Source organism: Heteronotia binoei, chromosome 10 (assembly GCF_032191835.1).
Source record: "Heteronotia binoei isolate CCM8104 ecotype False Entrance Well chromosome 10, APGP_CSIRO_Hbin_v1, whole genome shotgun sequence".
NCBI classification, from domain to species: domain Eukaryota; kingdom Metazoa; phylum Chordata; class Lepidosauria; order Squamata; family Gekkonidae; genus Heteronotia; species Heteronotia binoei.
In genome coordinates, this window is record NC_083232.1 from 478,168 (window position 1) to 491,529 (window position 13,362).

The following is a 13,362-nucleotide window of genomic DNA, read 5'->3' on the forward strand; positions in this document are numbered from 1 at the left end:
AGCCCCAGGCCTAGGAACCCTCTGGCCCTGCACAGCCAACCCCTCCACACAGCCCAGCATCCTGGGCGGATCCCCACCACTCTCATGGCAGCAAGTAGGAAGGGGGCAAACCACTGGCCTGCTTCATGCCCACTCTGCCCATCTCCCCCAGCCCCATCAAGCCCAGAGCTGCCAGTGGAATGGACAGGCAGGTGGGGCATGGGCAGTAGTCACCGAGGAGCAGCTGTCCTGCCCCCGAGGAGGAGGAGGGGACACAAATGGAAAATGTCCTGGGATCCTGAACCCATGTACAGTTTTGCATAACTCTCCTAGTTAGTATATTTATGGACTTTAAAAGTATAAATAGCTTGCTTTTCTGTTTTAGAAAACCAGCATGGTGTAGTAGTTAGATGGAAGAGTTGAGTTCGAATTCCCACTCTGCCACAGAAGCTCATTGGGTGACCTTAGGCCCCGCCCTCTCAGTCTGACCTGCCTCAGGGGGTTGTTGTGAGGAGAAAGTGGAACGGAGGAGAACTGAAGTCAGTCACCAACAGCCGGTATCCCCAGGACTTGACAGGTGGCAGCTGCTGCATCCTCTAATACAACCAGCACCCCCTCCCCGCCCATTGATCCTTGCCACCAGGGTGGGAGGGGGAAGGACAATCTGGAAGCGGAGAGGAGGCTGCTGAGAGGTTATCTGATCACCATCTTCAAGGACTTGAAGGGCTGTCCTATAGAGGATGGTGTGGAATTGTTTTCTGTGGCCCCGGAAGGTAGGACCAGAACCAATGGGCTGAAATTAAATCAGAAGAGTTTCCCGCTCAACATTAGGAAGAACTTCCTAACCTTAGAGCAGTTCCTCAGTGGAACAGGCTTCCTCCTTGGGAGGTGGTGGGCTCTCCTTCCTTGGAGGTTTTTCAACAGAGGCTAGATGGCCATCTGACAGCAGTGAGGATCCTGTGAATTTAGGGGGAGGGGTTTGTGAGTTTCCTGCATTGTGCAGGGAGTTGGACTAGATGGCCCTAGAGGTCCCTTCTAACTCTTCTATGATTCTAACAGGCTTCCTCCTCGGGAAGTGGTGGGCTCTCCTTCCTTGGAGGTTTTTCAACAGAGGCTAGATGGCCATCTGACAGCAATGAGGATCCTGTGAATTTAGGGGGAGGTCTTTGTGAGTTTCCTGCATTATGCAGGGTTGGACTAGATGACCCTGGAGGTCCCTTCCAATTCTGTTATTCTAAGTGGAAATAAACTATTTCAGGGGTGGGCAACGGTAGCGCTCCAGATGTTTTTTTGCCTACAACTCCCATCAGCCCCAGCCAACATGGCCAATGGCTGGGGCTGATGGGAGCTGTAGGCAAAAAACTTCTGGAGAGCTACCGCTGGCCACCCCTGAACTATTTGGGCAGGAATGCTCTCAGACAGTTGCAACAAGTAACAGTGTATTTGGATACCAAGTTAAACTTTCGCATTGAATACCATGAACTCTTTAAAGCAATCTAGTACCCTTGCTCGTAGTATAGCATACCAAATGTTTGAAACATTATTTACACTTAAACAAAAAGACATTTCAAACATGTCCATGCTGCCCTGGTCTAACGCTGCAGACCACTCCTCCAACATTCTAATGCTGCAGGTCCTTCCATTTCACTCGTTCCAAAGGGGAGAAAAGTGTGCACCAAAACTTCCCATGATAGGAAAAACTGAAGAGTTCTCAGACTTTTCACGCTGCTTGTTTTGAGCAAGAAGGCCGTTGCCTTAGAAAGCCTTTCTCTCATTCTAAAAGAGAACATGTTTCTGAGGACTCCTCCCCACCACCCTGTTCCCCCCCAATGCCCCAAGCTTTTCTCTCTTTCACGGGCTCGGCCTGGGCACCCCCTCCCCTCCGGCTGCCCCCTCCCTCATTGGACCAGGCCTGGGGATCTGCAGGAGGTGGGGGGGCAAAGAAGCCCCTGCTGCCAGGTCCCTCTGCCTGGGGAGCCCTGCCTGGAGCAGGGGCCACCCGCGGCCTGCCTCCCCCCCATGGCTGTCCCAGGCACAAGGGTGATCTCCACTGCATGGGAGGGGTCATCTCTGGTGGAGGGAGAGGGCAAGACAGCAGCCCCAAGCAGAGGGGCCTGAACCCACCCTCTGCCTCCAGCAGCCAGGAGGAGGAGTCTCCCCCAAGGCAACAGGTGCCCCAAGGGGGCATTACAAAGTGACTGGAACCCAAGAATCCAGGATCTCCCCCCCCCACACTGCTCACACCTGCCCGGGAGCCCCAGCAGACTCCAGCCCCAGGAGATGGCAGCCCGAGGTCAGGGGCCCACCCAGCACCACCCTCCAAAAAGCCATGCCCAGCAGCCCCAAGGTGTGTCCTGGGGAGGAGGAGGGAGCCAGGTGGGCCAAAAAGGAGGCCCCTTCTTAGGCCACATGAGGCCCTTCCCTAGGGCAGGGGTGGCCAACGGTAGCTCTCCAGATGTTTTTGCCTACAACTCCCATCAGCCCCAGCCATTGGCCATGCTGGCTGGGGTTGATGGGAGTTGTAGGCAAAAAACATCTGGAGCTACCGTTGGCCACCCCTGCCCTAGGGCATGCCTCCGCTGGCTGCCTCTGCCCTCCCAGCAGTGGTGTGTGGTGGCTGGTGTGGCACACAGGGTGCCCGCAGCTCTCCGACAGGGCGCGCACCCAGCTAGGCCGGGTGGCAGTGGGGTGTTCATTCCTGCAAAGAAAAGAATTGTCTACTGGTTGGTACAACCCAAGGTAGAAGTTTTGGCTTTATGAAGAGAGCCCCCCCCCCCGCCGCCCCCTCTCACAATATGAGGGACAAAACTACCTTTCCCATCTTAGGGGTGGCCTTACTGATAAAGGATGGTAAGAGGTTTTCAAGGAAGGAAGGAAGGAAGGAAGGAAGGAAGGAAGGAAGGAAGGAAGGAAGGAAAAAGAAAAGAAAGAAGAAAGAAAGAGGCAGGCAGGTGTTGAGGACCCCACGGGCAGCGCGCAGCCTGGGAGCGGAACAAAACCGGGGGCTATGGCCTCCCCCGGCCTAGGCAGACGTCGGTAGGAGCAGGGTCTGCAAACCCGGGCGGACTGCCCCCTCCTGCCTACAGGTGGCCCCTCAAGGGGCCTTCAGTCACTTGTGGCTCGGCTCAGACCAGCAGCGGCTCTCCGGGGCTCGGGCAGAGGCCTTCCCGGCCAGTTCATTGCGGGGAGCAGCGCTCGGCGGGGGGAGGAGGAGAAGGCCTTTCAAGAGAACTCAGTTAGCACCACTCAAATGTCACGTCCTCCTGCCTTCCCTTCCCTTCCCTTCCCGGCTTGCTTGCTTTCGCTCTCTCTTCTGAGATGCAGCCGTTTAAAAAGTCAATAAAGACTTAACTCCTCATAATAGGGGAGGGGGGCGCAAGGGTGCCCCAAAGCCCAGCCCCGCACTGGCCCTGCTGCGAGTGGTCGGACTGCCCGGCTCCCGCCGCCCCCCCCCCAGCTGGGGGCCAGAAAGCCAACGCGGGCAGCCGGCTGGCTAACTGGGGGGGGGGGGGGTCGCGGTGGCGTCCCTTGGCTGGCTCCCTTCCGGCCCGCAGACGCGGGGGTGGGTGTGTTGGGGGGGGGGCGCTGGGCGTCTCTGGCTCCCTGCCAAGGGGGCAGGCTGGCTCCGCTCGTCCTCGCATTCAGCCGCCCCTCCCCCGGCCAGCTCCTGGGAAACCCGCCGCCGCCGCCCCCCCGGCCGCCGCACTGAACTTCCCAAGGACAAGGGCGAGAAGAGGCGCGACCGCGAGTGAGCACTTCGCAGTGCCATGTGCAAAGCCCGAGCTGGCTCTCGCCAGAGTGGAGCGCTGCTGCCCAGGGGCGGCGGGCAGGCTGCGGCTCAGAGGCTGGCGCTCCCGCCCGGGCCAAGGCCGCCCTTCAGCCGCCGGCCAGCGCCCCGCTCGGCTGCCCCAGAGCGCCTCTGAGCGCATGCAGAGCGCCCGCGCGGCCCCGGCCAGGGCGCGCGGCTGAGAAACCGCAAAGAGCGGCCGGGATCCCGCCCCGCCCCGCCACTCACTCACCGCGGACGCGCAGCAGCAGCACCAGTCCGGGGAGCCCCGGGCGGAGACCGAGAGGCGGCGGGGACCTGCTTCCCCCGGCGCGCATGCGTGAGGGCCCGGCGCGCCCCCGATGCGGCCACGTGCACGGCGCCACAGCCCCAGGAAAGAAGAAGCCGAAGCCCCTCCCCAGCAGTAGGGCGCAGGCCCGCCCCCAGCCCCCCCCACCCCCCGCAGCCGGGCCGGGGAAGGAGCGAGCGAGGGGCCCCCCGCAGGCAGGGCAGGGCCGGGAGGGGTGCAGCCTGCAAGGCCGCGCGTCTTGTGGCCAGGCCTCGCTGGACGCAGCCTTGGCGCTTCTGCTAGAGGCCAAATGCCAGCCCGGGCGGCTCGTTCTGCCAGGCCCGCGTGGGCTCCCCGCTGCTGCCCCCCTGGCCGGGACCGGGCGATGCCTTCCCAGCTTCGTGCCTGAATTGGGCCCCAGACTCACCCCTGCGCAGTCGGAGCTCAGCCCTCCCAGGGAAACCCCCTCCCCTCACTTCCCACACAAGGTGGCGCTTCTCCCTCCCTCGAGCTAGAAGGGGCTCCAGAGGCCATCTAGTCCTCCCTCCTCGGACCAGTGCTTGTCCAGCCGCTGCTTCAAGATTGCCAGTGGCGTGGGGAGGGGGGGGGGAAGCTCACGACCTCCCTCCAGAGCTGATGGCACCAACTCTTACAGTAAAGACGCTTTCCCCCCACCCATTCTTGCCCTCCCCTCCTGAGTGACAGGCTTCTGGACTTCTCCAGACTGAACCTCCCCCAGGCCTGGTAGGGCTCGGTCTCCAGGCCCCAGTGCTCGTTGTCTCTCTCTCCTCTGGAAGCGAGGCCTCCTCAAGAGCCCAAAAGTGGAGTCAAGGGGCCCCTTTTCTTCAGAATGGAAGCTTCCCGTGCTCTAAGCACCCTTCGGCAGACGAGGGGATGGGCCACCGTGGGCTGAAAGACATGTCGCTGGGGGGTTAAGAAGGTAGGATCAAATGGCAAAATCGTGCAATAAACTGGAAGCCCATTTGGTCTGGAGGGCAATAAAAGGTAGTAAAAGTTGCCTGTTAATTGCTGTTGCTGCAAGTCTAGGTGAAACCCAAGGACATGGATTTCCTAGTTCTTGTCTACCTAATTTACTTCTTAGCATCAGTCTGGCCCAGTGGAGCGAGTCCCCGTGTTGCTCAGCTGCACAGGAAGCAACAGCCAGGAATGCAGGCCTGAAGGAGGAGGAGGAGGAGGCGGCCAAGGGCAGGTCCCAACAAGCATCTTTCCTGACCGGTTTAGGGCCTGCGGGTGACATGGACAAATGGGCCCTCCCAGCTCAAACGGACAATCTTTTTATCTGGCCTCTCTCTGTCACCTCTCCCACACACCCCCCCCCCCCGCACACCAGCCCTTCTGCTGAGTCTCCTCAGGCACCTTCAAGACCAGCCAAAGTTCATCCCCGGATGAGCTTTCGTGTGTGTCCCCCACACTGCCTCCGACACGGAGAAAGGGAAACGAACCTTACAATCCATGGGCAGAGAGATGCCTCTAAGAGCTGAACAGCAAATTAGCCTACAGCTTAATTAAGGTGTTTTGACATATGCAAAGACTAAACAGTAATCACAAGCTAAGGTTGTAGGTCACAATACGTTGGATTTAATTAGGAGGAAACCAGTGGAGCAATAAATACGTCAAAGTGTAAAAGTGTCTTTCTCAACTGTTAAGAAGCGTAATTGAGACTCTGCTGTTACCACACCCTTCATGGAGTCAACTGACAGCATCCTTTCCTTTGAGGTGGGGGACTGCATTATGCCAGAGGCACATATCCCAGTATTCTTTGCATTGCATTACACTCCCTAGTCCAGAATACTCTTCCAAAGAAGAAACATACTAAAACAGAGAGGTTGTTTCGCCCTTCTTGGTGATAGTACACATGTAAGGAGCTACCAGGGTTCCCTTTAAGCTGAGTGAGCATGAGCCAGCTCAGTTTTTTAGCCTCTGGCTCATACAGTTTTGTCTTGGTTCAGGAAGGATGGCCCCAGAGCAAACTCATTCATGCAGGAACTCACAACTTGAATGCCAGGAGCTCACGAAATGGAATATTTGCTCACAAGACTCCACAGCTTAGAGGGAGCATGAAGGACTGAGTATCCTTCTGCTGTTTGCAGCGCTTTATCAGCTCTGGCTCCTGACATTTACTCTGGCACAAAGGGTGCTCCGGGACTCCTGCTTCATCTTGTTTTCCTAGAGTCTGTGCTAACAGAGCCAACCCCCCACCCTTCACCTCCACCAAAAGAGGGCTTGTGCATCCAGGTACACCCGGTATGGTTAAAGACAAGCAGCCTGGACTCACACCATAGGTTGAAACTCCAGGATGGGAAATTCCTAGAGATTTTGTGGTAGAGCAAGGAAGGGGGGGATCAGTGCGGTATCTTGCCCTAAAGTCCACCTTCCAAGGCAACCATTTTCTCCAGCAGGGGAACGGATCTCGCTTGTCTGGGGATCAGATGTGATTCTGGGAGATCTCCTGGCCTCACCTGGAGGTTGGCACCCATAGCTTAAGGCCAGTGCAGCAGGGGTGAGAGGAGCTGCCTCTGCTCTGGGCGAGGCTGGGCAGTCGCTCACCTGAAGCCACAGTGGGTGAAAGGCACCAGGAAGGAGACGCTCCCAGGATGCGGGCAGGTGTTTGAGCGGGGGAAGGGGGGCTGGCAGGGTGCCAGGAAGCACCCTCAGCACCCCAGAAGTGAGGGAAGGCCTGCCTCTCCCCCCCGCCCCGCCCAGGAGAGGCCCCTGGGGATGGGTTGGGGGTGGGGCTGTAGGTGGCAACCTTTGGCTCTTGCCCCTCTGCATCTGCTGCTTTAGAACAAGCGGGCTCTGGCTGCCAGCCTGCCTCCACTGATCTGCTCTTGTCTTTTGCTCCATAAAAATGCTTCTTTGGAATCTCTGGAGAGAGAGAGAGAGAATCATTGCAGGAGGGGTCAGAGCAAGTGAGACTGTTGCAGGCAGCCCCCAGAGACGCAAACCCAGGGACCAAACTCTGCAAGAGACCTAGGCACCCCCTGTGTCTCCATATGAACATACAGATGAAGCTGTCTTCTACTGAATCAGACCCCCTGGGTCCATCAAAATGAGTATTGTCTGCTCAGACTGGCAGCGGCTCTCCAGCCGAGGTTTTTCAGGCCTACTTGCCTGGACCCTTTTGAGTTGGAGCTGGACAGAAAGGTGACTGAAGAAAGGGCAGGACTCAGAAAGGAGTAAACATCTTGAGCTCCCTGGACACGCAGCCTTTGCACTTGCAGATCTGAAAGCGGCTGTTCTAAACCACGCCCCCAAAACCCCAGCCTCCAAAGGGGGACAAACATGCAGTGCCGAATGTCCCACGCCGGTGCCCTGAGGGAGGTTTAGCAACGGAATGCATGAAGTGCAGGGAAGGAAAGGCCGGGCCTGGCTTCAGCAGGGAGGACTCCAGTTTCCTTCTTCTCCACCAGGACCCACTTTCTAGGAAGCGCTCCGGCTGCCTGGAGCCCCATTTCCTCAGGAGGGCGAGCGGGCTTGGAGGGGAGGGGCTTCCCTGGGCTCTGCACTGCCTGGAGAGACCCTCTTCCAAAGCGGCCATTTTCTCCCAGAAGATCTGCAGCCTGCCCCTGGAGGTTGGCAACCTGGGATGGGATGGGAGGTATTTCCCTCCCCCTGCAAGAGGCCCTCCCCCTCGCCTTCGAGGAGGTGCCCTGGAGAGGGAGCCAAGGGGCCAGGCCCGACTGCACGGCCTCGGAGGCTCCCGGGCCGGCCTCCTGCGTCCTTCTGCGTGCGCGCGGGGCGTGCCGGGAGTGGTAGTCCCGGTGGGGCGCGGGGCCTGCCGGGAGAGTGGGCGGGGCGCGCAGGGCGTGCCGGGAGTGGTAGTTCCCCCGGCCGGCGGGAGGGAGCGCAGGGGCCGGGGCTGGGGCCGCCGGAGCCGGCCATGCAGAAATACGAGAAGCTCGAGAAGATCGGAGAGGGTGGGTGAGACCGCCAGGCCAGGGCTGAGCAGCGAGGGGTCTCGGGGCGGGGGAGGGCGTGGGCTGGGCTGGGGCGGCATTGCATGCAGCAGAGCGAGCCTTTGCAGCCGCCGCCGCCCCTCACCCTGCGCCCCCCGCTCCGCAGGCACCTACGGGACGGTCTTCAAGGCCAAGAACCGGGAGAGCCACGAGATCGTGGCGCTGAAGCGGGTGCGGCTGGACGACGACGACGAGGTGCGCCGCGGGCTGGGGGGGGGCGGGGTGGGGGGGGCAGCACTGCAGCGTTTTGCCCTCTCTCTCTCTCTGCCCTGCAGGGGGTGCCCAGCTCGGCCCTGCGCGAGATCTGCCTGCTGAAGGAGCTGAAGCACAAGAACATCGTCCGGTGAGAGGGGCTGACTTCCTCTGCCGCCCCCGGGGGTGCGGGAGGCTCCCCTCAGCCCGGGCCTTCTCCTCCCCCCAGGGCCAGCCCTGCTACTAGGCAACTGCCTAGGGCGCCAGAGCACCCAGTCTTCGGCTGGCCCTGCCTCCCCCTCCAAAAGCCACCTGGCCCTGCGGCAGCAAAGGCCACCTTCTCCTCTCTCTCTTGCTTTTGGTCCAGCCTGAACCTCCTGCCCATTCGCTTGCTTCTGGCAGTTCTGCTTGTGGACCGACCCCCCCTCCCGCCCCCCACCCCGCATCAGTTGAATGGGGAAGGGCCAGGCTCCTCCTCCTCCGCCTTGGGGGCTCCCGCTAGCTCCACTCAGCCTCATGGGTGCCAGAACTGCACCATCTCTCAAATCAGGCCTCACCAGAGATCTGCAACAGGAATAAATGAACAGGACAATATAGGCCACTTGGTTCCCATTCCCTTTCCTAATCCTTCCCAGAAGTTTGCCTTTCTCGCTGCTGCTGCTGCACACTGAGGTGACATTTCCATTCCGCCTTCCACCACAGAAGGAGTGTGCAGGGGGGGCATGCACATGGGGGAGGAGGCTTCTTAGCCCCTGAAGGAAACTCTGCTGCTCTTCAAGGTGTTCTGCTGCTTCAGACTTAAGCAATAATTCCACACACACACACACACCCCGCCCCAGAATCAGTCCTGACACTGAAAGTTCCAGTCAGTTCTGACCCCATCAGCATGGGCGACACATCCATGCACACGCACAAACACACCCTGGATTCTAAAATTGCAGTATGCTTCACCTTACACTTATTGTTCACCCACCCCGTTTACAGAGATCTTCCTGTAGCTCTTCACAGGCCTTCCCCCAATAATTTGGTATAATCTGCAGATCTGACTGCCCACCCCCAATCCCAAATGAAATAGCACCCAGGGCAGCACTCCCGGCTTCCCACCCTTGCAGGAATGGCTTGTCTGTTCCTCTTTTCTGTTTCCTGCCAGTTCCCCATTGTTTAGTCTCTGAGAGGACTCCTCTTCTTGTCTCTGCTAAATTTAGGATTCTTAGGTGAGGGGCCTTGCCAGAAGAATTTTGAAAGTGCAGAACAGCTACTGTATCATCCCTGCCTACCTGCTTGTTTACCTGTTCCAAAAGCTTGGTGAGGCAGGACTTCCCTTGGCAGAAGCCAGGCTGGTTTCCCCTCAGCGGTTTTGTCCCTCCATGTGCCTCCTAATTCTACAGTCTGACTACAGTCTCTGCCAATTTACCTGGACTAGATGTTTGGCTAATTCCCTGAATCCCCTTCTGGGCCCTTTTTGAAAATCAAGTTGACGTTTGCTATTTTCTTGTCATCCAACACAGAGGTAGATTTTTCACAAGAAGTTAGTGGTCAACAGCTGCACAGTTGGGTTTTGAAGGAGCCGTTGGGTGCGCAGAATCTGGACCTGCTGCAGACTACCTGGCTCTCAAAAGCAGAGGCCCTGAGCCCCCCTCCCTCACAGAGAGAGAGGCTGGCTGACCTGGCTGCTCTTCCTTTCCTTTGGAGCTAGGCCCTGGGAGGGGAGGGGAGGGGGGCTGAAGACCCTCCCCCAGCTCCCTGTCCAGGGCATGACTGGCACCCGGTCTGTCTCGCTCTCCCCGCCAGGCTGCACGATGTCTTGCACAGCGACAAGAAGCTGACGCTGGTCTTTGAGTTCTGTGACCAGGTGAGGAGAGAGAGGGCAGCTGGACTCCTGAAGCAGGGCTGGGGAAGCAGCTCTCCTGGCCAACCAGGTGACATCCTGTGATGAGGGGTGGGGAGGGGAGGGGTGGCCAAGTTCCCTTCCGAGCAGGCCAGGGCCAGAGGACTGATGGGAAGGAGTGGGGGGGGGGGGGACTGGAACCCTGGAGACCCCCCGGTGGGTGGTCTTGGCTGTCTGTCCCCCCCAGCTCCACTGCTGACTCCCCCAGCCCTTCTCCATGAAGCTGACCGGCTGCCCCTTTGGGACAAAACCAGCCTTTCAGTCTTGACCATCACTGGGAGGGGGGGGGCACGTGGCTCTGGCTAGCCCCCTCCTCTGACTCCTTCCTTCCTTCCTTCCTTCCTTCCTTCCTTCCTTCCTTCCTTCCTTCCTTCCTTCCTTCCTTCCTTCCTTCCTTCCTTCCTTCCTTCCTTCCTTCCTTCCTTCCTTCCTTCCTTCCTTCCTTCCTTCCTGCCAGGACCTGAAGAAATACTTTGACAGCTGCAATGGGGACCTAGACCCCGAGATTGTGAAGGTGAGAGGGGGGCGATGGGGGCAGGGGCTCCACCCAGGTGCCTCCCGGAGGGAGGGGCTGCCCTGGTGACTGCTGGGTGGCTGATGCCCCCCCCGCTCCCTCCCCAGTCCTTCATGTATCAGCTGCTGAAAGGCCTGGGCTTCTGCCATAGCCGCAACGTCCTGCACCGCGACCTCAAGCCCCAGAACCTCCTGATCAACCGGGTGAGTCTGTCCCTCCTTGCACCCTCCCAGGGCCTGGGAGGAGGTGGGGGCACACAGCCCTGAGGAGGGGGGGCGCGGGGAGGGGGCTGTGCTCCAAGGGCCACCCACTGTTCCCTTCCCCTGCAGAACGGGGAGCTGAAGCTGGCTGACTTCGGGCTGGCCCGGGCCTTCGGGATCCCTGTCCGTTGCTACTCGGCTGAGGTGAGCCTGACTGGCTGGAGGGAGGGAGGGAGGGAGGGAGGGGGGCGCACACAACGCCCCTAGCGATTGCCCCCTTGGAGCCTTTCCTGCCTGGGCCCCAGCTACACTTCCTGCCCTGATGCCCCCCCCCCCAGGGTCAGGCCTGGTTAGTGCTGGTGCAGCTGAACGGGGGGTGGGGGAAAGGGCTCCTGTCCTTCTTCTGCTCTGCTGCTCTTGCCCAGTCTCTGTGAGTGAGGCCTCCGGAGCGTTAGATGGAGGGCTGCGGGGAGGGTGGCAGCAAAGGGATGCTGCAGTTCCTCTGGCAAGGGGGGAGCAGGTGGGCCTGGCAGGCGCCCCCTTTCTGGCTCCCTCGCAGTGCTTGGCCTTGGGGGGCTGGCAGTGCCCTCCGCAGCCCGAGCAGGTGGCTGGCACTGCAGCCACACGCTGCCAGGGATGAAGGGTAGTCGGGCGCCCTTCCTGTGATGCCAGACCCTGCCCCGCCCTCCCTCTCCCTGCAGGTGGTGACACTTTGGTACCGCCCTCCCGATGTGCTCTTTGGTGCCAAACTCTACTCCACATCCATCGACATGTGGTCTGCGGGCTGCATCTTTGCAGGTGAGGATGCCCTGGAGGCAGGGAGGGGCCGGTGGTGGCACAGCTGTGGGCAGGGGCCCTCTGACCTCCCCCCCTCTCCCCCCCTCCCAGAGCTGGCCAATGCAGGGCGGCCGCTGTTCCCAGGCAACGATGTCGATGACCAGCTGAAGAGGATCTTCCGATATCCTTGGCTGGGGGCTGGGGTGGGGGAGACAAGTGCTGCAGTTATCTGGCCCCACCTGGGGGGGAGGGTGGCCTGAGCCGGATGGCCGAGGCTCCCCCAGTCTGCTTAGGAAGCGAAGCAGGGTCAGGCCTGGCTAGTGCTGGGATGGGCCAGAGTCGCTACCAGGAGGCAGGCCGTGACCAATCAAATCTCCTGCTGTGACCAGCATTTCCCACCCTGCTAGGATCTCGTCATGTGGGCTGGGCTGGTGACGGTTGGTGACACCACCCAGGAGGCCCAGGGAAGGCAGGCCACTTCTGTTCATCTCTGGCCTGGAAAGCCCCATGATTTCGTTGGAACTTGATGGTGCTCTGCCAGGGGGGGGGGGGCTTTGTGCTTGGGAAGGGGGGTGGTGTCTACCTGTTGCCTGAGAGGGAGGCCGAGGCTTCGTGGTGCCACCTTAACTCTCTCACGCTGCTGGGGACGCCGACAGAGGAGCAGTGGGCGGGGATGACCAAACTGCCAGACTACAAGGTACAGCCATAGTGGCGGGGGGGGGGAATGGGGGCAGCCTCCTTTTCTGGGGGTCCCTGGGGGATTGACGGGGGGAGGGGGCAGGGGCCTGGAGGCCACTGATGCTTCCCCTTCCTGACCTGGCTCTCACCCACCCTTCTCCCACAGCCGTACCCCATGTACCCTGCCACGACGTCCCTGGTCAACGTGGTGCCCAAGCTGAACACAACTGGCCGGGACCTGCTTCAGGTGAGTGCCCCCCCCCCCCATCTCCCGGCCTCCTCCTTCCTTTCCTCCTTGGCCTTGGCAGGTGCCTTCAGGAGCAGCCCAACTGACCAACTGGCAGAGCTGTGGGGGGAGGGGCTTTGTGGCAGGGAGAGGAGGCCCCGGGGCCTGCAGGGGAAGGGGCCAAGGAGGCACCACTGGGGGGGGGTCACCTCCAGCCCCCCAGGGCTCAGCCCCTCCCCCTTTTCCTCCTCCAGAACCTCCTGAAGTGCAACCCGGTCCACCGGATTTCGGCAGAGGAGGCTCTTCAGCATCCCTACTTCACAGATTTCTGCCCCCCTTAGCAGCCCCCACTGCAGGCAGCCGTGGGGCCAGGTGGGGCTCAGAGGCCGCGCCTTGGATGGGACCAGCTGGAAGGGGGATCTTGATGGGACCTGGGGCGGCGGGGGGCTAGTCAGCTTGCCCCCCCCTGCCCTGCCGAAGTCAGCCCAGTCCTCCCCATCACCTCTTGCAAGCATGTTCAACGCCTGGCGGGGGGAGGGAGGGGGACATGGATTTGAACCGATGTGAATATTTGTGAATTCTATAAAATGCTTCTTGGACCTCTGTCGGCTCCTGCGTTTTTATTCCCCACCCCCCACTCAGGGGAATTCTGGGGCGGGGGGGGGTGTTTCTTTATGGCACCCCTTTATGGGTGTTTCTTCTTTATATAGAGAGATCTTGGGGTCGTGGTAGATAACTCACTGAAAACGTCAAGATAGCGTGCGTTTGCAATAAAGGCCAACACCATGCTGGGAATTATTAGGAAGGGAATTGAAAACAAATCAGCCAGTATCATAATGCCCCTGTATAAATCGATGGTGCGGTCTCATTTGGAGT

At 60.0% G+C, this 13,362-nt stretch overlaps 2 protein-coding genes across 5 annotated transcripts in view; one reads left to right on the forward strand and one right to left on the reverse strand.

Moving 5' to 3' along the window:
• The window catches only part of LOC132578050 (arf-GAP with GTPase, ANK repeat and PH domain-containing protein 3-like), a 403,463-nt gene that overhangs the window by 170,296 nt on the left and 219,805 nt on the right, over positions 1-13,362 (reverse strand). The gene's annotated exons all lie outside the window — the stretch shown is intronic.
• CDK5 (cyclin dependent kinase 5) lies at positions 7,911-13,089 on the forward strand. Of its 2 annotated transcripts, XM_060248050.1 has the most exons (12): positions 7,911-7,972; positions 8,118-8,206; positions 8,287-8,354; positions 9,995-10,055; positions 10,549-10,605; positions 10,713-10,808; positions 10,935-11,009; positions 11,507-11,603; positions 11,694-11,763; positions 12,219-12,279; positions 12,427-12,507; positions 12,741-13,089. In XM_060248050.1, the coding sequence occupies exons 1-12, from the start codon at positions 7,936-7,938 to the stop codon at positions 12,825-12,827; spliced, it is 879 nt and encodes a 292-aa protein (XP_060104033.1). In that variant the 5' UTR covers positions 7,911-7,935; the 3' UTR covers positions 12,828-13,089. The 2 variants fall into 2 exon arrangements, with proteins under 2 accessions (XP_060104033.1, XP_060104034.1); XM_060248051.1 differs by lacking the exon at positions 10,713-10,808.

What these genes read in the sequence shown, in the direction of transcription:
- CDK5 (XM_060248050.1), top strand. Translation starts at nt 7,936, where the DNA reads ATGCAGAAATACGAGAAGCTCGAGAAGATCGGAGAGG. An exon ending in GCTCGAGAAGATCGGAGAGG is followed by an intron (nt 7,973 to 8,117) that starts GTGGGTGAGACC and finishes CCCGCTCCGCAG; the next exon opens with GCACCTACGGGACGGTCTTC. An exon ending in TGCGGGCTGCATCTTTGCAG is followed by an intron (nt 11,604 to 11,693) that starts GTGAGGATGCCC and finishes CCCCCCTCCCAG; the next exon opens with AGCTGGCCAATGCAGGGCGG.